Raw genomic sequence first — 26,152 nt, 5'->3', positions numbered from 1 at the left:
AAGAGCCCTCGTTCATGTACTGCTATCAAAGGACAGCACCTGGCATAGACGTATTAGACAGCTCGTTCATCCGGGTTGGGTAAGATCGTTCCATTTATTATTATCTTGGAAGCATTTATCTGCAGGTGCATTTACCAACAAGGTATATGTTGTTCAGATACTTCTCACCGCGTTGTTTTGTTTTGAGCTATGTGTACACTTATTTTAATCTTATTCAGTAAAAGTTATGTTTTATAATTATAGCCCATGTCTTGTTTAGGAAAATTTGGATAGATTTGGAGAGAGTCCATATTCCTATATAGTGTATCTTAAACAGGGTTTTCAGTTTTTGTTGTTGCGTAGCTATAATGGAAGCAGGGGAAGAGGCTGCTACAGGGCCCAAACTCAGAAGGAGCCCGTCCAGGAGGAGGATTTTATGGTCAGTGTCCCCTCAACAGTATTATACACTGCTCAAAAAAATAAAGGGAACACTTAAACAACACAATGTAACTCCAAGTCAATCACACTTCTGTGAAATCAAACTGTCCACTTAGGAAGCAACACTGAGTGACAATCAATTTCACATGCTGTTGTGCAAATGGGATAGACAACAGGTGGAAATTATAGGCAATTAACAAGACACCCCCAATAAAGGAGTGGTTCTGCAGGTGGTGACCACAGACCACATCTCAGTTCCTATGATTCCTGGCTGATGTTTTGGTCACTTTTGAATGCTGGCGGTGCTTTCACTCTAGTGGTAGCATGAGACGGAGTCTACACCCACACAAGTGGCTCAGATAGTGCAGCTTATCCAGGATGGCACATCAATGCGAGCTGTGGCAAGAAGGTTTGCTGTGTCTGTCAGCGTAGTGTCCAGAGCATGGAGGCGCTACCAGGAGACAGGCCAGTACATCAGGAGAGGTGGAGGAGGCCGTAGGAGGGCAACAACCCAGCAGCAGGACCGCTACCTCCGCCTTGGTGCAAGGTGGAACAGGAGGAGCACTGCCAGAGCCCTGCAAAATGACCTCCAGCAGGCCACAAATGTGCATGTGTCTGCTCAAACGGTCAGAAACAGACTCTATGAGGGTGATATGAGGGCCCGACGTCCACAGGTGGGGGTTGTGCTTACAGCCCAACACCGTGCAGGACGTTTGGCATTTGCCAGAGAACACCAAGATTGGCAAATTCGCCACTGGCGCCCTGTGCTCTTCACAGATGAAAGCAGGTTCACACTGAGCACATGTGACAGACATGACAGAGTCTGGAGATGCCGTGGAGAACATTCTGCTGCCTGCAACATCCTCCAGCATGACCGGTTTGGCATTGGGTCGGTAATGGTGTGGGGTGGCATTTCTTTGGAGGGCCGCACAGCCCTCCATGTGCTCGCCAGAGGTAGCCTGACTGCCATTAGGTACTGAGATGAGATCCTCAGACCCCTTGTGAGCCCATATGCTGGTGCGGTTGGCCCTGGGTTCCTCCTAATGCAAGACAATGCTAGACCTCATGTGGCTAGAGTGTGTCAGCAGTTCCTGCAAGACGAAGGCATTGATGCTATGGACTGGCCCGCCCGTTTTCCAGACCTGAATCCAATTGAGCACATCTGGAACATCATGTCTCGCTCTATCCACCAACGTCACGTTGCACCACAGACTGTCCAGGAGTTGGCAGATGCTTTAGTCCAGGTCTGGGAGGAGATCCCTCAAAAGACCGTCCGCCACCTCATCAGGAGCATGCACAGGCATTGTAGGGAGATCATACAGGCACGTGGAGGCCACACACACTACTGAGCCTCATTTTGACTTGTTTTAAGGACATTACATCAAAGTTGGATCAGCCTGTAGTGTGTTTTTCCACTTTAATTTTGAGTGTGACTCCAAATCCAGACCTCCAGGGGTTGAAAAATTTGATTTCCATTTTTTTAATTTTTGTGTGATTTTGTTGTCAACACATTCAACTATGTAAAGAACAAAGTATTTCAGAAGAATATTTAATTAACTCAGATCTAGGATGTGTTATTTTTGTGTTCCCTTTATTTTTTTGAGCAGTGTACAATGACATCATATACCGTGACAGTATATACAGTGACTAGACATACAGCAGATATGTGTAGAAAACGGACGGAGCGGCTGCCAGGCCTGGTCTGAGAGAGCAATCTTGACTAGCTGCAGGAGTAAGGGTTGCGCGGGAGGAAGCGGCTAAAGTGACACATGTTAGAATTGTAACATTTTGCCTGATCCTTAAAGGCCATGTACACCTTTGGGGCAAATCTACGTACGTACTTATTTTGAGCTAAAAATCATTTTTTCAATTGGTCTTTATTAAAAAAATGTAACTATTGTGTTTGTGTAGCCTTGAGTTTCTCTAATAGCAGGATCTGAATTTTCCCTCTGTTCCATCAGGCAGCTCAGCTGACAGCTCTTTATCTCTAATCTATGGCCTCCTAAACACTCATTATAGCTCAATTCTTACCTTACTGATAAGAATGTTGCTTAAATAAGAGTTTATGACCTTTTAGTAATTTAGAGATAAGGTTTTATTAGATGACCGGTACAAAGTGAAAGTGAAAGTACTATTCACACAGCTAGTCATCCCTTTGTGACAGAACGGCGCAATATTTTTACTAAAGACCAATTGAAAAAATTATTTTTAGCCCAAAACCAGTAAAATGCAATCATCAAGACAAAAGGGTTTACATAGCTTTTAAAGTGAAAACTGGCTGGATGCTGAAGGGGTTATTAATGTTTGTGTCACAGTAAAAAAAAAATTTGCACCATCTAGTGTTAGATGTGTTCTATAAATCAAATGGTATAACCCCCCCTTCCCCACAATCCATTTTAATTATAGGTTCAAATGCAATAAAACAAGAAAACACCAAGAGGGGGTGAATACTTTCACAAGACACTGATACAGAACAGTATTTTCTCCTGGCAATAGTCACAACTGAATTGTTGTCATAACTAAAAGAAATAGTTCTGTTGACTGTCTACTGGTCACTTAATAATCTATTTTCTATAAACAGACTAGAAAGTACAAAGAGCCCAATAGGACAACTTAGGATTTGCAATGATGTTCTGGAACACTGTTCCCTTACTTCCCTTCATGTCAGGCTCTCCAAGTGTTCTGTATAAATGACAGCTTTTTTTCACCATTCTGTAGTGTAGCCGCCGGTTTCCTTGAGGCCCCATTGTGGTGTTGAGAATTGCTTCTGGTTCTACGTTTTTAGTGCTTGGGGGTACTAACTGACTTGCTTCAGACAGCTTCCATGCATACTACAAGCTTCTCTGCACACAGCTTACAAGTTCACTCTTGAACAGTTCTACTCAAATGTGCACTGACGGGAACAACTCCACAAACCCACTTCCTTTCAGGGCCGAATTTTCCTCCCCCTTGCTGACCAAAGATCTAGTGCCCTCTGCAGTAGTTAGATGGTACAGCAGCACCCATGTCTGTTAATGGCATACTCTATCAAACACCATATATATAGCAGTACCATAGGCCTTTGCACCTGTGGGGAATATCCCCATAAATACAACACTCATTAATATCTGTTTCGTGTACATGGCGGTATGACCAATGTGCTCTGTCGTACAAGCTTCATGCACATGTCTATGCTGATCCTTAATTGTCAGTAAGTAATTCTTGCATTATATTAATGAACCACAAAGTCAAGGTTAAAGGCTATAGACACTTTTGAGGTATTTTTTTTTATTTTTGAATTGCTCTGATGTCTCAATCTGTATGAGGTGTTAGGAAAGTACAGATAAAAGCAGTACAGAGTCATTAGAACAGCTCTCTGTTGGAGGTCAGTGAGAAACAGAAGCAAGATATCACTGTTTGCAAATACACTTAAATGGAAAGATGTAGAGGAAAAACGTGAAAATTTCTAAATAAAGGGCAATTATTTTTAGCTCAAAATTATTAGAATGTAATAATAATAATAATAATAATAATAATAATAATAATAATAAAATTAGCCCTAAAGGTGCCCATAGGTGCAAAATGCCAGCTACTAAAAATTGATCCAAAGTTATAGATACTCCAAAAAAAATGAAAATTAGCCATCTGCACTAGATATGTTAGTGCAGATATACATCTAGAGCAGGGGTCAGCAACCTCTGGCACTTTAGTCATTGTGAAACTACAACTCCCAACATGCATACTTGCTCAGCTCTTCTCAGAACTCCCATAGGAATGAATGGAGCATGCCGTGAATTGTAGTTTCACAACAGCTGGAGTGCCGAAGGTTGCAGACCCCTGATATGGGGTCATTTATTAACCTGAAATACGCCTATATTAGGGGTATTTAAGGCACAGATTGCGGCACAGTGATTAGTTGCATAGCAATCTGCGACTTTTCCCCACACACGCCAGGTCTAAAAAAGTGGGTGTGGCGTGGTTTAGGCGCAGAAAATGGTCTAAGTATAAGCCAGCTAGGAAGCTGGCTTACATTTAAAAGTGCCACTGGATGTGCCAAAATGATGTAGAGGCTGGCGCAGTGGTCCCATACTTTCAATGTGATGTCATGGCTACAGTAAATCAGACCTGGTGGTAAAGACTGGAGCAGTGGGGCAGAATCTACTAGGTGAGTCCTGCTGCATTTTTTATTTACCCATTTGCCAGTGTGGTCTGGTTTCTTGCTGAAACTGGACAACTCCTTTAGGTATAGTCCGTGGTAGTCTGTAGACTTCTTTCATAAAAGCCCAGGGGCTTCCACAAATTTTCATCTGATTATAAATATAAATCAGGGTTAAATACAAACCGGATTCCAAAAAAGTTAGGACACTATACAAATCGTGAATAAAAACTGAATGCAATCATGTGGAGGTGCCAACTTCTAATATTTTATTCAGAATAGAACATAAATCACGGAACAAAAGTTTAAACTGAGAAAATGTACCATTTTAAGGGAAAAATATGTTGAATCAGAATTTCATGGTGTCAACAAATCCCCAAAAAGTTGGGACAAGGCCATTTTCACCACTATGTGGCATCTCCCCTTCTTCTTACAACACTCAACAGACGTCTGGGGACCGAGGAGACCAGTTTCTCAAGTTTAGAAATAGGAATGCTCTCCCATTCTTGTCTAATACAGGCCTCTAACTGTTCAATCGTCTTGGGCCTTCTTTGTTGCACCTTCCTCTTTATGATGCGCCAAATGTTCTCTATAGGTGAAAGATCTGGACTGCAGACTGGCCATTTCAGTACCCGGATCCTTCTCCTACGCAGCCATGATGTTGTGATTGATGCAGAATGTGGTCTGGCATTATCTTGTTGAAAAATGCAGGGTCTTCCCTGAAAGAGATGACGTCTGGATGGGAGCATACGTTGTTCTAGAACCTGAATATATTTTTCTGCATTGATGGTGCCTTTCCAGACATGCAAGCTGCCCATGCCACACACACTCATGCAACCCCATACCATCAGAGATGCAGGCTTCTGAACTGAGCGTCGATAACAACTTGGGTTGTCCTTATCCTCTTTGGTCCGGATGACATGGCGTCCCAGATTTCCAAAAAGAACTTCGAATCGTGACTCGTCTGACCACAGAACAGTCTTCCATTTTACCACACTCCATTTTAAATGATCCCTGGCCCAGTGAAAACGCCTGAGCTTGTGGATCTTGCTTAGAAATGGCTTCTTTTTTGCACTGTAGAGTTTCAGCTGGCAACGGCGGATGGCACAGTGGATTGTGTTCACTGACAATGCTTTCTGGAAGTATTCCTGAGCCCATTCTGTGATTTCCTTTACAGTAGCATTCCTGTTTGTGGTGCAGTGTCGTTTAAGGGCCCGGAGATCACGGGCATCCAGTATGGTTTTACGGCCTTGACCCTTACGAACAGAGATTGTTCCAGATTCTCTGAATCTTCGGATGATGTTATGCACAGTTGATGATGATAGATGCAAAGTCTTTGCAATTTTTCGCTGGGTAACACCTTTCTGATATTGCTCCACTATCTTTCTGCGCAACATTGTGGGAATTGGTGATCCTCTACCCATCTTGGCTTCTGAGAGACACTGCCACTCTGAGAAGCTCTTTTTATACCCAATCATGTTGCCAATTGACCTAATTAGTGTTAATTGGTCTTCCAGCTCTTCGTTATGCTCAAATTTACTCTTTCCAGCCTCTTATTGCTACTTGTCCCAACTTTTTGGGGATTTGTTGACACCGTGAAAATTGGAATCAACAAATTTTTCCTTTAAAATGATACATTTACTCGAATTAAACGTTTGATCTGTCATCTACGTTCTATTACAAATAAAATATTGACATTTGCCATCTCCACATCATTGCATTCAGTTTTTATTCACAATTTGTTTAGTGTCCCAACTTTTTTGGAATCCGGTTTGTACTAGGGCATTAGCCATGCAGCCTCATAGGAAGCAGGCTACCAGGCCTGAAGTCTGTGTGGAAGTAAAATGGCTCAGGAGGCCGTGATGACATCACTGCCACCTCTTGCGCCAGGTTTCGAGCTGCACGACATAGTGACCCCACCAGAATTTTCTATGACTTTGAGTACCTCAATAAATCCGGGGGTGAGGCTAACCAGGGGTGGAAGTAAATTGTCAACCCATGTGTAAAGTTGTTTGGTCAGGGATCTAACATAACACATGTGTGGCAGTAATAGTATATGTTTAAGAATATACAGTATCTGTATAGGGGCATGTATCAAGACCGTATTTTTCTTCACTGGTGATTTCCTCTTCGCAACTGGAGGATGTGTCTAATTTATGCCTCGTCCTAGATTTGACGTATCCTCCAGTAGGACATGCACCAGACAGAAATCTACGGCAGCCTCCCAGTTGTATGTTTCTGTCTTCATTCATGCCAGAAAAGTGGCTTGACTGAAGATAAATGTGCTGGCCAGGCCCTCAACACTCCCCCTTTGAAGTCAGATAGAAACAGCACATGCAAAACATTTTGTTGCAATGGTGTTTACACAGGGTTTGCAACTTTTTTTGCACCAGAAAACTGGCATGGGTAAAACGATAAATTCTCTCCATGCTTCTTATTAAAATAAAGTTTGAAAAGTTATATATTGGGCCTTGAAAAAAGTGTATTTTCATCAATGACTCTAGTTCCCATTCCACCTTGCAAAGTTTGTTTTTTCAAATGCACCTCATTTATGGTTTTCTCTTATCCCCTACGCTTGAATCCAACTTCCTGTTCCTGGTTTGTCATGTGCGATTTGATCTTGCCTTAGGGCAGTGATGGCTAACCACCGGCACTCCAGCTGTGGTAAAATGACGACTCCCAGCATGCTTCATTCATTTCTATGGAGTTCTGAGAACAGACAAGCAAGCGTAGATCTTGGGAGTCGTAGTTTTACCACAACTGGAGTGCCAGAGGTTAGCCATCACAGCCTTAGGGCAGCGAGCTGTGTCCTGACATCAGCAGATCATGTGACACTAACCACGCCCCTTTGTCTTACCAGTGACGCTTTCTACTTCCTACATTACAAGCCTCCAGTGCAGGACATTATCAACAGCAAATGAATATCAACACAGATTTGCCGCAGGGTGCAATGATAGGCTAATAACTTTAGAATAAGGCAGTTTTAATAAATGGCAGTATTTGAGGCAATCGATATAACAGCGGGATACAATTATATTTGTTGGGCGAGATACAATTATATTTGAGGCACAACCCCTTTAAATGTATTCTTCTTGCAGTGGTTACAGTATATTACATAAACGAATGACTTCATGTCTGTGCCTTTAAGTCAGACGTCAAGGCTGCTGTGGAGTCAAGAGGAACATCTCTGTTTGCATCAGATGCGTTCAAAGATGTGGTTTGATAGATGACTACAATCTGAAATAAAACAAGTTTTTATTGTACAAGTGAAGTACCATTTGATTAACATTACCTATATACAGGGCTGCCTTCAGGAATTTCAGGGCTCTTTACAGGCAATCTATATGCCCCCCACCCATACCAGCCATAACTTTTTTCTTTTTTGCGTCATGCCATTTTAACTTCTACCAACTGTAATAATGAGTTTAATGAAGGGAAAAAAACAAGACATTTTTATTTACGCTGTTTACTAGAGATGAGCGAATTTCATGCTATGAAATTCGCTCACACTTCGTTTGGTGGTAAAAGCAGAATTGTCTTATGGATTTTGTTACCATGGACCATAACGCAATTCTATGATGGAATGCCTTTAGAGGCATTCCATTATTCAATCATTCATAATAGTAGTCTATGGCCTGCATAACGGACTCCCCTGCATAACGTAAACGGGACGGATCTGTTTTGCAGCCCATAGACTTCTATTATGACGGAATGAATAACGGAATGCCTCTAAAGGCATTCAGTTATGGATTCTGTCATAGAATTGCGTTATGGTCCGTGGTAATGGAATACAAAACGCAATTCTGCTTTTACCACCAAACGAAGCGTGAACGAATTTCAAAATATGAAATTCGCTCATCTCTACTGTTTACCGATCACCATAAATAATGTGTTTATTATATTTTGTGGACTATTATAATCACTGGGATAACAAATACTGTTTTGTGATATTTAACAGTAAGCATGTTACAAAAATGCATTTATTGTAATGGTTTTTGCTCCGTTATTTTCAGTGTTTTTATTAACAATAACTGCAGAAAAATGTATCCTTTACCATAAACAAATAGTTAACGTTTTCTGACATAACTTTTATTTGCTAAAGGCTATTACACAGGCCTCTGCTGGGAATTGAATCCCAGACCTTTAAAACGGTAGGCAGTACGCTACCACTAGACTACATAACTTTACTATGCATGTGTAATCATGTAGTATTATGGTTAGACTTGCTGGTATAGGCTTTGGTTCAATTTCCAGCAAAGACCTGTGAAATAATTTCCTAATAAAATCATAGGAGACAAAAAAAAAATTTACTTTTATTTTCCAGTGTTTTTTGCTCATGGTAAAACTTAATTTTTCTGCAAAAACTATTACAATAAATGTGATTATATAACATATTTACTATTAAATATCACAAACAGTATTTGGTATCCCTGTAATCATAATAATAAACTCTTACAATATAAAAAACCACATTATTTATGGTGATTGATAAACAGTTTAAATAAAAATGGCAAAATTGTTTTTCCCTTCATTTCAGTTACATATGATTTATTTAATATTATGCCTGTGAAGAAAACAGTAATTCTACTTAGCAACTTTTTTGAAAATATTAATATTCAGGTTTATAATATACGGTAAGCGTAAATCTAACTGCCATGCAGTAGGTTAGGGGTTCAAATCCCACCAGACACATAAAATTAATTAGTTACTAAAAGTCTATGGGGTCATTGATTATATTGAAATACGATGCAATCTGCAACTTTTCCCTGCTCACGCCAGGTCTAAAATTGTGGGCGGGGAAGGGGATGGGCCGGCAGGCCTGTCTCATACATCACTTTCTATACTTTTCTATGTTTTAGGCGCAGAGAATGGTCTTAAAGTAAGCCAGCTTCATAACTTTGGCGGATCCACTGCCAGCTATGGGGCTTTATTAAGACCGGGGTCTAAAACACCAGTCTTAATAAATGGCCCCCTGTGTGCCGGGAGAGACCCCCGCCCCCCTTAACCGTCATTGAAAGGAAAGTCTAAATACTGTAGCGTCATCAGTATTCACTGGACTGAGGATGGCTAAGCCCATGCCCCTGACTGCAGTAATGCCAGTAAAGCCCCGATGCCCTGCCTATATAGTCATGTACATCCATATAAAATGTATTTTCTTGTTTTTGATTATTATTTAGTTTACAGCTTAGAAAAACCTTGTGTTTCCAAATGAACTTATCTTCTGCTGATGATCATGTCACTTTTCAGTATTTCGTACATTGAATGCACAATAGAATAAAGTTCTGTAAGGTCTTTGGGTGTATTAACATTTGCTATATAAAAATGTCTAACATATATATATATATATATATATATAAAAAAGGAAAATGATGGCGGCACTGGAGAAACAAATGCTGGCGGGTGCTAGGTCCAGGGCTAAAGCTGCTTACCCCATATGTAGAAAGACGAAAATCGGACAGCACTCCAAGTAAAAAAGCAATAGATGTTTATTCACCCATGTGGAATGGAAACGTTTCAGCTCATACACGAGCCTTTCTCAAGCTTGAGAAAGGCTCTTGTATGAGCTGAAACGTTGCCATTCCACATGGGTGAATAAACATCTATTGCTTTTTTACTTGGAGTGCTGTCCGATTTTCGTCTTTCTATATATATATATATATATATATATATATATATATACAGGTTCTTATTATAAAATTAGCATATTGTGATAAAGTTCATTATTTTCTGTAATGTACTGATAAACATTAGACTTTTATATATTTTAGATTCATTACACACAACTGAAGTAGTTCAAGCCTTTTCTTGTTTTAATATTGATGATTTTGGCATACAGCTCATGAAAACCCAAAATTCCTATCTCAAAAAATTAGCATATCATGAAAAGGTTCTCTAAACAAGCTATTAACCTAATCATCTGAATCAACTAATTAACTCTAAACACCTGCAAAAGATTCCTGAGGCTTTTAAAAACTCCCAGCCTGGTTCATTACTCAAAACCGCAATCATGGGTAAGACTGCCGACCTGACTGCTGTCCAGAAGGCCATCATTGACACCCTCAAACAAGAGGGTAAGACACAGAAAGAAATTTCTGAACGAATAGGCTGTTCCCAGAGTGCTGTATTAAGGCACCTCAGTGGGAAGTCTGTGGGAAGGAAAAAGTGTGGCAGAAAACGCTGCACAACGAGAAGAGGTGACCGGACCCTGAGGAAGATTGTGGAGAAGGACCGATTCCAGACCTTGGGGGACCTGCGGAAGCAGTGGACTGAGTCTGGAGTAGAAACATCCAGAGCCACCGTGTACAGGCGTGTGCAGGAAATGGGCTACAGGTGCCGTATTCCCCAGGTCAAGCCACTTTTGAACCAGAAACAGCGGCAGAAGCGCCTGACCTGGGCTACAGAGAAGCAGCACTGGACTGTTACTCAGTGGTCCAAAGTACTTTTTTCAGATGAAAGCAAATTTTGCATGTCATTCGGAAATCAAGGTGCCAGAGTCTGGAGGAAGACTGGGGAGAGGGAAATGCCAAAATGCCTGAAGTCCAGTGTCAAGTACCCACAGTCAGTGATGGTCTGGGGTGCCATGTCAGCTGCTGGTGTTGGTCCACTGTGTTTTATCAAGGGCAGGGTCAATGCAGCTAGCTATCAGGAGATTTTGGAGCACTTCATGCTTCCATCTGCTGAAAAGCTTTATGGAGATGAAGATTTCATTTTTTAGCACGACCTGGCACCTGCTCACAGTGCCAAAACCACTGGTAAATGGTTTACTGACCATGGTATTACTGTGCTCAATTGGCCTGCCAACTCTCCTGACCTGAACCCCATAGAGAATCTGTGGGATATTGGGAAGAGAAAGTTGAGAGACGCAAGACCCAACACTCTGGATGAGCTTAAGGCCGCTATCGAAGCATCCTGGGCCTCCATAACACCTCAGCAGTGCCACAGGCTGATTGCCTCCATGCCACGCCGCATTGAAGCAGTCATTTCTGCAAAAGGATTCCCGACCAAGTATTGGGTGCATAACTGAACTTAATTATTTGAAGGTTGACTTTTTTTGTATTAAAAACACTTTTCTTTTATTGGTCGGATGAAATATGCTAATTTTTTTAGCTAGGAATTTGGGGTTTTCATGAGCTGTATGCCAAAATCATCAATATTAAAACAAGAAAAGGCTTGAACTACTTCAGTTGTGTGTAATGAATCTAAAATATATGAAAGTCTAATGTTTATCAGTACATTACAGAAAATAATGAACTTTATCACAATATGCAATTTTTTTTAGAAGAACCTGTATATATATATCTCAGATTACTCTGCACATCTGCTTCTCCCAGTATCCTGACAGCTTGTGACCCAGCCTCAGCAGTGAAACCCTCTCTCACCCAACCCAACCACTGGTTTTGCATTACTTTGAAATACAATTTAGCTCCAGCCAGGGGCGTAGCTAAAGGCTCATGGGCCCTGGTGCAGTAGTTCAGCTTGGGCCCACCTTTCCTCAGTGCTTTGTGGACCGGCGCAGGGAAGCACATAGCCTTCGCACTGTCTGAGGCAAAAAGTGAAATGCCCCCCCCATGACAAATTCTTGACCTAACTCCTTCCCTCCAGCCAGAGGTGTAACTTGACCAGCATGCATACTGGAGTTTTATTATGCGGCACAAAGGTCTTTGGGCATCCTCAGGCTCCTGGGCCCAGTAGCGACTGCAACCTCTGCACCACCTATAGCTACTTCCCTGGCTCCAGCAATTAAGAACACCTCAGTTCAAAGCCTAAGCTAGTCCAGGCCCACGCTTATCTCAGTTACAGTAAAGAAGCCACTTATGGAGGCACTTTAAATTCCATTCAAGCCTACAAGTGTATCCAAAGCCTCAAGTCCACTTCTATAATATGAATGTATATTGTAAGAAAACATGGTTTACATGAATTATACAGCAGTGCATGTAGTGTCCAAGAGGCAACATACTGTAATTTCTCACTCTGCCACTGTGCAAGGTATGTGTACATGGCTTTGTGTGTGCCTGAGACCTAACTCTTTAGTCACTATTCCTCGCCCGGTTGTGGGGTGTTCAGGAAGTGTCTGTGCTGTGGTCGAGTACCGCGTGGCCATTTAGCATGGCTGCAGTTGCCTCCTATTTAACTAATGAAGACTGCACTGTATTGCTGGCCTGCATTATTAATGGCCGAATGGTATTGAAGGTGCTGCGCAGCCATTAACAAGTCAGGCCGACTATACTGTGCAGTCTTTATTAGCTAAATAAGAGGCAGCTGCAGCCAAATTGGCCGCCAGGTACTCGACCACAGCACCCACAACCAAGCCATGTCATTGCACCCTCAGGATAAATAGGCATTATACAAAGCCTGTTTAGTGAATGCAATAGGCTATAAAATAAGTAGCTTACATTTTCATGAAAAGAGGATCGGCAGGCAGTTCTGCATGCAAACACACTTGTGGATATGGTAATGCAAAAGATCAGCGTAAAAAGCATTAAAATAAATGCAGCAACACCATTATAAACAGGCTGAAAGAGATAAAAAGCAATAGATTAGGTTACAAATTTACAGTACAACTTTTATGCAGACTTACGTGTCTACACTCACCTAAAGAATTATTAGGAACACCTGTTCTATTTCTCATTAATGCAATTATCTAGTCAACCAATCACATGGCAGTTGCTTCAATGCATTTAGGGGTGTGGTCCTGGTCAAGACAATCTCCTGAACTCCAAACTGAATGTCAGAATGGGAAAGAAAGGTGATTTAAGCAATTTTGAGCGTGGCATGGTTGTTGGTGCCAGACGGGCCGGTCTGAGTATTTCACAATCTGCTCAGTTACTGGGATTTTCACACACAACCATTTCTAGGGTTTACAAAGAATGGTGTGAAAAGGGAAAAACATCCAGTATGCGGCAGTCCTGTGGGCAAAAATGCCTTGTGGATGCTAGAGGTCAGAGGTGAATGGGCCGACTGATTCAAGCTGATAGAAGAGCAACGTTGACTGAAATAACCACTCGTTACAACCGAGGTATGCAGCAAAGCATTTGTGAAGCCACAACACGCACAACCTAGAGGCGGATGGGCTACAACAGCAGAAGACCCCACCGGGTTCCATTCATCTCCACTACAAATAGGAAAAAGAGGCTACAATTTGCACAAGCTCACCAAAATTGGACTGTTGAAGACTGGAAAAATGTTGCCTGGTCTGATGAGTCTCGATTTCTGTTGAGACATTCAAATGGTAGAGTCCGAATTTGGCGTAAACAGAATGAGAACATGTATCCATCCTCTGATGGCTACTTCCAGCAGGATAATGCACCATGCCACAAAGCTCGAATCATTTCAAATTGGTTTCTTGAACATGACAATGAGTTCACTGTACTAAAATGGCCCCCACAGTCACCAGATCTCAACCCAATAGAGCATCTTTGGGATGTGGTGGAACGGGAGCTTCGTGCCCTGGATGTGCATCCCTCAAATCTCCATCAACTGCAGGATGCTATCCTATCAATATGGGCCAACATTTCTAAAGAATGCTATCAGCACCTTGTTGAATCAATGCCACGTAGAATTAAGGCAGTTCTGAAGGCAAAAGGGGGTCCAACACCGTATTAGTATGGTGTTCCTAATAATTCTTTAGGTGAGTGTATATGGTTACAGACTACAAACAAACCTTGTGTCGTCTGATCCTGAAGAGATGTGTGATGCCATTCCTTTTACCCTCTCTTTTCCTGAATGTATGTTAGCAAGAAGTAGAGGGCAAGAGGGCAAATGGAAGGCAGTATGACTGCAGGAGAAGGGGGGTCATTTATAAAATGCTGGTCTTTTATAGTCTCTGTTCTGCCGGAGAATGTGTCTAATTTATGATGAGCATACCTCCTCATAAATTATGCCCATCCTCTGATAGTCTGCTCCTAGATTGAAAATTACTTTTTTTACACCATTTTTTTTAAAATGACCCCTATTAAGTTTTCCACCTGTCTTGAAAAGTCTTGCTAACTACACTACAATGCAAAACATTACAACTAGAGGTGGGACGAATCCAATTTATTTTGAATCCGAATCGATTCTCGAATATATATCGAATCTTTCGAATCTCGAATCCTACGAATCCTGTACATAAGAATTGTGTGAACGGTGTAAGTGATCCAAACACTTATGGGGGGGATCTGTGGATGACACTGCTATGGGGGGGATCTGTGGATGGCACTGTTATGGGGGATCTGTGGATGGCACTGTTATGGGGGGATCTGTTGATGGCACTGTTATGGGGGATCTGTGGATGGCACTGTTATGGGGATCTGTGGATGGCACTATTATGGGGAATCTCTGGATGGCACTGTTATGGGGGATCTCTGGATGGCACTGTTATGGGGATATCTGGATGGCACTGTTATGGGGGATATCTGGATGGCACTGTTATGGGGGATATCTGGATGGCACTGTTATGGTAGATCTCTGAATGGCACTGTTATGGGGATCTCTGCATGGTACTGTGATGGGGGGATCTGTGGATGACACATATATAGCATCTTATGCTATGTGCCATCCACAGATCCCCCCATAACAGTGTCCCTGCAGTGTGAATGACCCCCAATGCAGGGGCTGGGGGCCAGCATCTGGATTAGGAATGACAGTGGGGACCGGTGCAGTCCCTGTATTCTAATGCACCGGCCCCGCTCACTGTTGTATAATCTTATCTAACCTGTAGGCATTGTTAAGATATAATAATCATGTGTAATCCATCTGTATTACTTTCAACATTAAGTTCCGTAGCAGAAAGAATGGAGAAGGCAGGCCGGGAGGGAGGGCGGGCAGGCGGCGCGTCACTCACTACGTCACGCGTCTGTGCCGCCTGCTTCATTCATAAAGTGGGCGGAGCAGGCACATGACGTAGTGAGTGATGCGCCGCCCGCCCTCCCGGCCTATCTCCTCCCTCCTCTCTGCTACAGAACTTAATGTTGTAAGTAATACAGATGGATTACACGTGATTATTATATCTTAACAATGCCTACAGGTTAGATAAGATTATACAACAGTGAGCGGGGCCGGTGCATTAGAATACAGGGACTGCACCGGTCCCCGCTGGGATTCGTTGGATTCATTACGTTGGGATTCGAGTCCATGAATCACATGAATCCAACAAGATTCGAGGGATTCGTGGATTCCACGGATTCGTCGTCCCACCTCTAATTACAACTGTGTTACCTAAAAATATATAGATTAAAGGCTATGTACACTTTGGGGTGGTATTTTTCATGATTGCATGGTACTCAATTTGGGCTAAAAATAATTTTTTCAATTGGTCTTTATTAAAAAATATTGAGCTGTTACAAAGGGGTTAACTGCTTTTCTAGCTCTGTAAATGGTACTTTCACTTTGTGCTGATTTAAGCCACATCAGTAAAATAAGAATTTTTCCATAATGTGTTTATAAGGTCTGAGATCAGAGATAAGGAGTCCTTCAGCTCCCTGTCTGACAGAGCAGAGAGAAAATCAGAACCAGCTACTAGATAAACTCAAAGTTATGCATGTAAAACGGCTCTGCGTGACGCCAAATTGCAGTGGCCGGGTTTGGGGTGGCCCCAATGCTACGCTGGGTCCCCCGGACACTGTCGAGGTGTCAAAACATGTTGCTGCTCTCCAGAAGGCATGGTAAGGAATGGTGCATTAATAAAGACCAATTGAAAAAAAGATTTGTTAGCTCAAAATGAGTACAATGCAATAAGAAAAAAAAATTTCACCAAAGATGTACATAGCCTTTAAAGAGGACCTTTCAATTCATCAGTTTTACTTATAGGAGTTAAATACCTGTACTTGCGGGGTACCCCCGCTGATGCTGCCACCCGTTTTTTTTTAAACATCGCTCCTATGCCCCGCTGTGCCCCCCTGTAATTTTCCTGCTCAGTATGTTAATACTGAGCATCGGAACAGGGAAGAGGAGACGCCAGGGTTTCTCAATGGGCGTCTCCTTATCCCTATCTATTCCACGATCCAATCACAGCGGAGAGAGTCACAGCCAGGGAGAAAAAAAAAGCTCACCTTCTCCCTGGCTGTGATGCTCTCTGCTGTGATTGGATCGCGGCACAGCCAGGGAGAAGGAGACGCCCATTGAGAAACCCTGGTGTTTCTTCCTCTCTGTTCCTATGCTCAGTATTTACATACTGAGCGCAAGAACTTCAGGCGGGCGCAGTGGGGCGTATGGGCGATGTTTAAAAAAAAATATAACTGGGTGGCAGCATCAGCGGGGGGAACCCCGCAAGTACAGGTATTTAGCTCCTATAAGTAAAACAGATGAAATGTCCTCTTTAAGCATTTGGCATAGATTTCTATATGATGCAGATACTTAAAACAAATACCTAAATACCATGAAAGAAGCCGTTGTGCAAAACTTACAGGTTCTGAGGTGTGGGTCGAGCCCAAACTTACAATTATACCTTATACTGGTTGGTAACTTCCATATTTGGTGATACAGTATACTTATACTAAGTACATTTGTACAGCTTTTATCCTTTTAGTATTTTGTGCAGTGGAAGGGTTTGGGGTGGCCCCAACGCTACGCTGGGTCCCCTGGACACTGTCGAGGTGTCAAAACATGTTGCTGCTCTCCGGAAGGCATGGTAAGGCATGGTGCACCCCAATGGGAAATAAGTAAGGGTCTGCAGTAAACCAGGGTGCTTCTTTATTGGAGGAATTCAGGTGCAAAACAATACAGGCAAGGCACAGGGCTGGCTTCTCCAGTCTCCTCCCTGGCAGAAGAAGGTTATGATTCTGAATAAAGGCTTGAGCTAGCTGTCCCTCTCTCTCTTCAGAAGACTGGTACCCTGGACAAAGGCCCACAGTCTGTCGCTCAGTAGTCCGGGTGGCTCCTTGGTCACAGGGCTTGTGACCCATGGTCTGTGGCTCAGCATCCCCATCTCAGTGTCTTCTTCTGGTCACTCATGAAATCGGACATCAGTCTCCCTCTCCAAACACTGGTCCCTGCAGAACACTAGGGGCTCTGACTGCTTTCCTTATATACCATTTCTAGATAGACTGGAACCTTCTAGTGGGAGGGGTGGAGTGGATAAGCTCAGCACAAGCAGATACATTGTTTCAACCCTCGTCTCTCATAGACTTACATTGGAGCTTCAATGATACTCAATGGCAATGACACAACGGTTTTTCTAGACAAAAACAAGTTTCCAGACATAACATCAGAACTAAGGCCTCTTTCACACTTGCGTTGTCCGGATCCGGCGTGTACTCCACTTGCCGGAATTACACTCCGGATCCGGAAAAACGCAAGTGTACTGAAAGCATTTGAAGACGGAACCGTCTTCCAAATGCGTTCAGTGTTACTATGGCACCCAGGACGCTATTAAAGTCCTGGTTGCCATAGTAGTAGTGGGGAGCGGGGGAGCGGTATACTTACAGTCCGTGCGGCTCCCTGGGCGCTCCAGAATGACGTCAGAGCGCCCCATGCGCATGGATGACGTGATCCATGTGATCACATGATCCATGAGCTTGGGGCGCCCTGACGTCACTCTGGAGCGCCCGGGGAGCCGCACGGACGGTAAGTACACTGCTCCCCGCTCCCCACTACACTTTACCATGGCTGCCAGGACTTTAGCGTCCCGGCAGCCATGGTAACCACTCTGAAAAAGCTAAATGTCGGATGCGGCAATGCGCCGAAACGACGTTTAGCTTAAGGCCGGATCCGGATCAATGCCTTTCAATGGGCATTAATTCCGGATCCGGCCTTGCGGCAAGTGTTCCGGATTTTTGGCCGGAGCAAAAAGCGCAGCATGCTGCGGTATTTTCTCCGGCCAAAAAACGCTCCGTTCCGGAACTGAAGACATCCTGATGCATCCTGAACGGATTTCTCTCCATTCAGAATGCATTAGGATAATCCTGATCAGGATTCTTCCGGCATAGAGCCCCGACGACGGAACTCTATGCCGGAAGACAAGAACGCAAGTGTGAAAGAGCCCTTAACCAGACACTCAAAAGGTCAGTCTGTCTAGTTTTCATGGTAAACAAGTCTGGGTTATTCCCTCCAAAACATACTCTTTTTTTAAACTCTATGGCTGCAGTGGAAAATTACCAACTTCTCATTTAAAGTCCCAAAAGTCTCTCAGTATTTATTAACCCTTTCCACAGAGCCTCACAAATACAGTGCAAATGAACAGGATATACATCACAAAATACATATAAAATGCATTTAAGCAGTATTATACAGTGCAAGTTAAACCTTTCAAGAGAAATAAGGTAAGAAGTTTTAATTTTGCATAGGGGAAAATGTCCAGACTTCAAAGTAACCCAGGGCACTACATATGCTGGTGTGTAATATATGATCTCTGGTGGGCCAGAAGATCCTTTCTTATTGAGGGTGGCATACTGCCAATTTAAGCAGACCACGCAGCTGCGGCCCGGAGCACAAGGAAGGCCTCGTCCACTTTTCTTCTGTTCCAGGCCCTGCTTGCTTCCCCTATGCTCAAACAGGGCCCCAGAGTGGGGAATTTCCAACTTTAGGAGTCCCTGCTCTGTCCATATATGGAGTCAGTGTTATGAAAGTGAAAGGGGCATTCCTAAGCATGGTCACTAATTTAGACTCTATTTTTTTAATGTTTCTGTGAGGATTTGAACTCACAACCATCCACATTAAAGACAAGAAACTTAACCACTATAGATGGTTGTGAGTTCAAATCAAATTCCAACTGTGTTATATTATCAAGATGAGTCAGAAACAAATGAGTTGACTTTTGCAGTCTAGTGGACTGTAAGACAGATGACAGATAGGACACTTGGTTTTGATCTGATAAGTCCATCTGTGTGACTGGAACTGACCCAGTCTATGGTAATTGTGTTTAGATATGACCATACCAACTGTGGATAGTGGAGATTAACAGAATGGAGCACTAGTCTGAAGTGTTGGGAATATAAACCAGTGGACACTACCTCTAGAGTCAGTAAAGGTGAAGGTTTGTCGCAAAGGATGACTGTCCTGAAGGGAACACCACCAAACAGTTGTAAACATAATGAGTGTAATCCTCTGTTCCTGTCCATTAGAAATCCTATCCAACAGGATTCGGGAAAAAAATTTTTTAGGAGCATGTGTAAGTGCCAAAGATCCCCTAGGCAAATTTAGAATGTTGGAAAGGGAGAAACCTCAAAGTTCAGTTGCATCTGTGGCTCCTACATCCTTACTTATAATTGGCATTAAATATTTGGCCAAATTAAAAATAATATGACAAACTGGCCTTAGAGACAGGATTTTATACAGGAAAGCCCTTTGGTGTTTTCCCTCCAGGATATTGTTCTTACTCAATTCAGCTGAAGAAGACAAGTAGTGACTCTGATAGTTCCTGACAGTTGGTTTATAAACACAGATATCTGGTGATTGTGTGGAGATTTGAAACTCCGAACCAGGATGCAGGTAGAATGAAGTGTCCAATGTACCCTGATCAAGTCCTGATCAAGTTCTGATGCCATTTGTTCTATTCTCACCTCCTGAGTGGGATCAAATCAGTAGGCAAAAACAATGTCCGGTCAAGACTAAGGAGGTCATTCCTACATCCTTTGACTCAAGTGTATACATGGATGCCATAGGAGTCTGGAGAAGAGTTTCTGATGAATTTAAAGCTAAAAGTCAGATAGTTGCAGGATTTGAGTCATTAATTCCCACGATTAGTAATATAAAAAATAAAATAAAAAATGTAGATTGGATTAACATCTCTATTGTCATCAACAGAGATTTGTGAATTACATCTGTGATGCTGTTAAGGGAATGGTGGAACAACTGAGCTCTTTTTCGGTGATGACTCTACAGAACCGACTGGTCCTTGACAGCAGAAAAAGGAGGGGTCTACAGGAACTGCTGCATCTACATTCCGGGCAACACTGCCCCTGATGGAAGGATCACTAAGGATCTGAAGAAACTGATGGACTTTATCAAATGAACTGACGGGAAAACGTCTGAAATTAATCACATCATGGCCAGAATAATGTTTTGGGAACTGGTTCAGCTACTACAATGTTATTAGAATTAGGTTTTAACTCAGTTGAAGTTGCTGAAACCACTCCTATCAGGTTAAGGAGCCAATAGTCTCCACTTAAGGAACACCCCTTTTATGATGTCATGTCAGGGCCGGCTATATCATAAGGCAGCCCAAGCGGCTGCTTGAGGGCGGAGAGAAGGGGGGGCGGCGCCGGGGCGGAAAACAATTAACTTGCTAACTTACATTTACCCCGCTGAGCCTGTGTGCCGAGCAGCCCGGCCCTCACTGTCTCAGTCAGTGCAGTGCTTGCTGCCAGTCACAGAGCGGCACGCAGCTGACAGGCAGAGGCAGCAGCAACACACACTCTGATCTATGAGACCGTGGTGTATTTAAATCTCATTTAGCATGTCTTTCTCCTGGGATTCGAACTCGCGACCTTTCACATCAGAGGCAAGGCATTTACCCACACAGCTATGAGAGCTGTATATCCAGTTACTTAAAAAAAAATAAAAAATAAGACTTCTACTGTAGATAACTTTGATACCTAGTGTACATACACATGACAGCTGCCCCAGCACACTGTGTATGGATGTAGCAGAGCTGGGTGTGTTGGGGCAACTGTCATGTGTATGGTTGCACACAAGGTATCAAAGTTATCTACAGTAGAAGTCTTATATATATATATATATTTTTTTTATTAACTGGCTATACAGCTCTCATAACTGTGTGGGTAAGTGCTTTGCCTCTGATACATAAGGTCATGGGTTCAAATCCCATCATAACTTTTCTTAAAAACAGGCTAAATAAGAACACGAGCATCAAATCTTCAGAACTAGAGGTTGTTGGGAACACAGGAAGAGGAAGAGGCCTGCATCGCATCGCTGACACGGAGGTAAGTATAAAAGTGTTTGTTTGTTTTTTAAATACCAGACTGTTACTATACTGCCACGGGGGAGGGGGATAGGGGGGCTATTGGTGCCATGATACTGGCACATGGAGGGGGGAGGAGAGAGGCACTTGATACTGGCACATTAGGGGCAGGGGGAGAGGATGGCACTATGATATTGGCACATGGGGGGGGCAAGAAATGGACATGAATTATGAGGGGCAGAAATGTGAAATGATGGGGGGGGGGGCAAGAAATGGACATGAATCATGAGGGGCAGAAATGTGAAATGATGGGGGGGCAAGAAATGGACATGAATCATGAGGGGCAGAAATGTGAAATGATGGGGGGGGGGGGCAAGAAATGGATATGAATCATGAGGGGCAGAAATGTGAAATGATGGGGGGGCAAGAAATGGACATGAATCATGAGGGGCAGAAATGTGAAATGATGGGGGGGGCAAAATGTAGATTCGCTTGTGTTGACAAAAATCCTTGCATCGGTCCTGTGTCATGTCTGCTATTTAAGTCAATGTAATGTGAATAAAGCTCTCTCTTCTACCATGGCTCAAAGGATATGAAAAGATGCTTTCATGAAACCACCTAGTGTGTCTGGTCTCATTATGAAAATAGTATGATACGTACATACTTATACTTCTAATTGATTTGGCACCACACAAACAAGATGAGAAGCGCATTAATTGCGCTGACACCCAACCACTTTTGTTTCAAGATGAGTACATGGGAGGACCAATGCAGCACGTCTCGGATCATGACGAAACACAGGTGCCAACTGCTGTGGCTTTCGAAAGTGTGCAGACCGACAAGGAGGGCAGGGGTGAAGACTGGGTGGAAGATGATGTGGAGGACGATGAGGTCCTCGACCCCACATGGAATCAAGGTCATGCGAGTGACCTGTGAAGTTCGGAGGAAGAGGCGGTGGTCGCACAGAGCCACCAGCACAGCAGAAGAGGGAGCAGGGTGCAAAAGCGGAGCGGCCGTCCCCTAGACAGTACGCCTACTGCCCACCGCAGCAAGGGACCGAGCACACCAAAGCCAGCTCCAAGGAGTTCCCTGGGTTTAAAAAAAATAATTTGGGGCCAAAATACTAAATTTTACAGCCCTTGCTGCATCTGTACGTGTGAAATTCAAGTGTTATATACTGCTGTCATATTCTGTTATTAAAAAAACACCCTTTTTGGGCAAAATAATAAATTTTACAGCCCTTGCAGCATCTGTCATTGTGAGATACACGCTTTAGATACCGCTGTGCTATTCTGTTATTAAAAAAACACCCATTTTGGGCAAAATACCTAATTTGTGGCCTTTTCTGCATCTGTCAGTGTGAGATACACGCTTTAGATACTGCTGTGCTATTCTGGTATTAAAAAAACACCCATTTTGGGCAAAATACTTAATTTGCGGCCTTGTCTGCATCTGTCAGTGTGAAATTCAAGCGTTATATACTGCTGTCATATTCTGTTATAAAAAAAACACCCTTTTTGGGCAAAGAACTTAATATTGCAGCCTTTGCTGCATCTGTGATTGTTAAAAACAAGCTTGAAATACTTCAATAATTTTCTGGGTTTTACAAAACTCCTATTTTTGGCAATACCCTCCATCTGGGACCTCTGCCGCATTAGTCAGTGTGCAATTTAAGCTAGAAATACAGCTATAATTTTCTGGGTTTTAAAAAACACCCTTTTTGGGCAAAATGCAAAATTTTACAGCCCTTGCTGCATCTGTACGTGTGAAATTCAAACGTTATATACTGCTGTCATATTCTGTTATTAAAAAAACACCCATTTTCGGCAAAAAACTAAATTTGCGGCTTTGTCTGCATCTGTCAGTTTGAGATACAATCTTGAAATATAGCAATAATATTCTGGGTTTAAAAGAACACTTATTTTGGGCAAAGTACTTAATATTGCAGCCCTTGCTACATTTGTCATTGTGAGATACACGCATTAGATACTGGTGTTCTATTCTTTTATTTAAAAAAACACCCATTTTGTGCCAAAATCTTAATTTGAAGCCTTTGCTGCATCTGTCAGTGTGAGATACATGCGTTAGATACTGCTGTTCTATTCTGTTATTAAAAAAACACCCATTTTAGGCCGAAAACTAAATTTACAGCCTTGTCTGCAACTGTCATTGTGAGGTACACCCTTTAGATACTGTGGTTCTATTCTGCTATAAAAAAAACACCTATTTAGGGCAAAAATCTTAATTTTGCAGCCTTTGCCGCATCTGTCATTGTGAGATACACCCTTTAGATACTGTTGTTCTATTCTGTTATTAAAAAAACACCCATTTTGGGCAAGATCCTAAATTTGAGAAATATGAGGAGAGCGTCAAATAAGGGACGTAGCCCGGTCGTGGTGCTGCTGGTGGAGCTCCTGTTGCAGGGAAAGGATGTGGTCGATCTGTGCCAGCTACACGCACAAGTGAAACACCTTCCTCAGGTGTGAGTAGGCGAGAGAACCTTCAGCGGTATTTGGTCGGGTCTAATGCGGCTCTACGAATGGTGAGGCCAGAAGAAGTACAGGTGATAGTAGATTGGGTTGCTGACAGTGTCTCCAGTTCCTTTACATTGTCTCCGACCCAGTCTCCTGCTTAAAGACCAGAGTTGGCACCTGCAGCCGATGTCCATCAGTCTATCTCCTCACCCCCTTGCAAATCAGCCAAGCAGTCTGAGCCCCAAGTCATGCAGCAGTCTCTTCTGCTTTTTGATGACTCTGCTAGCAGGGTTTTCCAGGGCCATCCACCTAGCCCTGCCCCAGAAGTGGAAGAGATTGAGTGCACCGATGCCCAATTTGAGAGATGGGCTTTATATCTCTATATAATGTGGTGTGAACATTCTGTAGTACACATTTTTGTCCACTAGATGGCTGCAAACCATCTGTATGAGAAGGTCAATAAGGGAGGGGGAAAATGGGGATTACATTACATTTTTCAAATATACCTATGAACTCAGTTGAAGTTGCTGAAACCACTCCTATCAGGTTAAGGAGCCAATAGTCTCTACTTAAGGAACACCCCTTTTATGATGTCATGTCTTCTATTTAAGTCAATGTAATGTGAATAAAGCTCTCTCTTCTACCATGGCTCAAAGGGGATGAGAAGATGCTTTCATGAAACCACCTAGTGTGTCTGGTCTCATAGTAACATAGTATATAAGTCCGAAAAAAGACATTTGTCCATCCAGTTCGGCCTGCTATCCTGCAAGTTGATCCAAAGGAAGGCAAAAAAAAAACTGTGAGGTAGAAGCCAATTTTCCCCACTTTAGGGCAATAAAAAATTATTTCCCGACTCCAATCAGGCAATCAGACTAACTCCCTGGATCAACGACCCCTCTCTAGTAGCTATAGCCTGTAATATTATTACGCTCCAGAAATATACAGTCAGGTCATAAAGTCTGGAACACATAGACATCACCAGACGCTGGGTTTCATTCCTGGTGGTGCTCTGCCACGCCTCTACTGCAACTGTCTTCAGTTCCTGCTTGTTCTTGGGGCATTTTCCCTTCAGTTTTGTCTTCAGCAAGTAAAATGCAAGCTCAATCGGATTCAGATCAGGTGATTGACTTGGCCATTGCATAACATTCCACTTCTTTCCCTTAAAAAACTCTTTGGTTGCTTTTGCAGTATGCTTTGGGTCATTGCCCATCTGTATTGTGAAGCGCCATCCAATGAGTTCTGAAGCATTTGGCTAAATATGAGCAGATAATATTGCCCGAAACACTTCAGAATTCATCCTGCTGCTTTTGTCAGCAGTCACATCATCAATAAATACAAGAGAACCAGTTCCATTGCAGCCATACATGCCCACGCCATGACACTACCACCACCATGCTTCACTGATTAGGTGGTATGCTTAGGATCATGAGCAGTTCCTTTCCTTCTCCATACTCTTCTCTTCCCATCACTCTGGTACAAGTTGATCTTGGTCTCATCTGTCCATAGATTGTTGTTCCAGAACTGTGAAGGCTTTTTTAGATGTCGTTTGGCAAACTCTAATCTGGCCTTCCTGTTTTTGAGGCTTACCAATGGTTTACATCTTGTGGTGAACCCTCTGTATTTACTCTGGTGAAGTCTTCTCTTGATTGTTGACTTTGACACACATACACCTACCTCCTGGAGGGTGTTCTTGATCTGGCCAACTGTTGTGAAGGGTGTTTTCTTCACCAGGGAAAGAATTCTTCGGTCATTCACCACAGTTATTTTCCATGGTCTTCCGGGTCTTTTGGTGTTGCTGAGTTCACCGCTGCATTCCTTCTTTTTTAAGAATGTTCCAAAGAGTTTTTTGGCCACGCCTAATGTTTTTGCTATCTCTCTGATGGGTTTGTTGTGCTTTTTCAGCCTAATGATGGCTTGCTTCACTGATCCTGACAGCTTTTTGGATCTCATCTTGAGAGTTGACAGCAACAGATTCCAAATGCAAATAGCAGACTTGAAATGAACTCTGGACCTTTTATCTGCTCATTGTAATTGGGATAATGAGGGAAAAACACACACCTGGCCATGGAACAGCTGAGAAGCCAATTGTCCCATTACTTTTGGTCCCTTAACAAGTGGGAGGCACATATGCAAACTGTTGTAATTCCTACACCGTTCACCTGATTTGGATGTAAATACCCTCAAATTAAAGCTGACAGTCTGCAGTTAAAGCACATCATGTTTGTTTCATTTCAAATCCATTGTGGTGGTGTATAGAGCCAAAAATGTTTGAATTGTGTTGCTGTCCCA

The 26,152-nt window shown here is 42.8% G+C and overlaps 1 protein-coding gene across 6 annotated transcripts in view; it reads right to left on the bottom strand.

Moving 5' to 3' along the window:
* Positions 1-7,417: 7,417 nt before the first annotated feature.
* Positions 7,418-26,152, bottom strand: part of LOC120998249 (membrane-spanning 4-domains subfamily A member 4A-like) — a 121,646-nt gene continuing 102,911 nt past the window's right edge. The window contains exons 5-6 of one of the 6 annotated variants that reach the window (XM_040428899.1): positions 12,946-13,065; positions 7,418-7,789 (exon numbers count right to left, since the gene is read on the bottom strand). In XM_040428899.1, coding sequence (XP_040284833.1) covers positions 7,682-7,789; positions 12,946-13,065 — 228 coding nt within the window. In that variant the 3' untranslated portion in view covers positions 7,418-7,681. The remainder of the gene's footprint in view (positions 7,790-12,945; positions 13,066-26,152) is intronic. The other 5 variants (XM_040428875.1, XM_040428866.1, XM_040428858.1 and 2 more) reach the window with 5 other exon arrangements.

The sequence above is a fragment of the Bufo bufo genome, chromosome 1, assembly GCF_905171765.1.
Source record: "Bufo bufo chromosome 1, aBufBuf1.1, whole genome shotgun sequence".
Lineage (NCBI taxonomy): Eukaryota > Metazoa > Chordata > Amphibia > Anura > Bufonidae > Bufo > Bufo bufo.
Note: the sequence above shows the minus strand (reverse complement) of the source record. Positions and strands in the feature narration are given on the sequence as shown.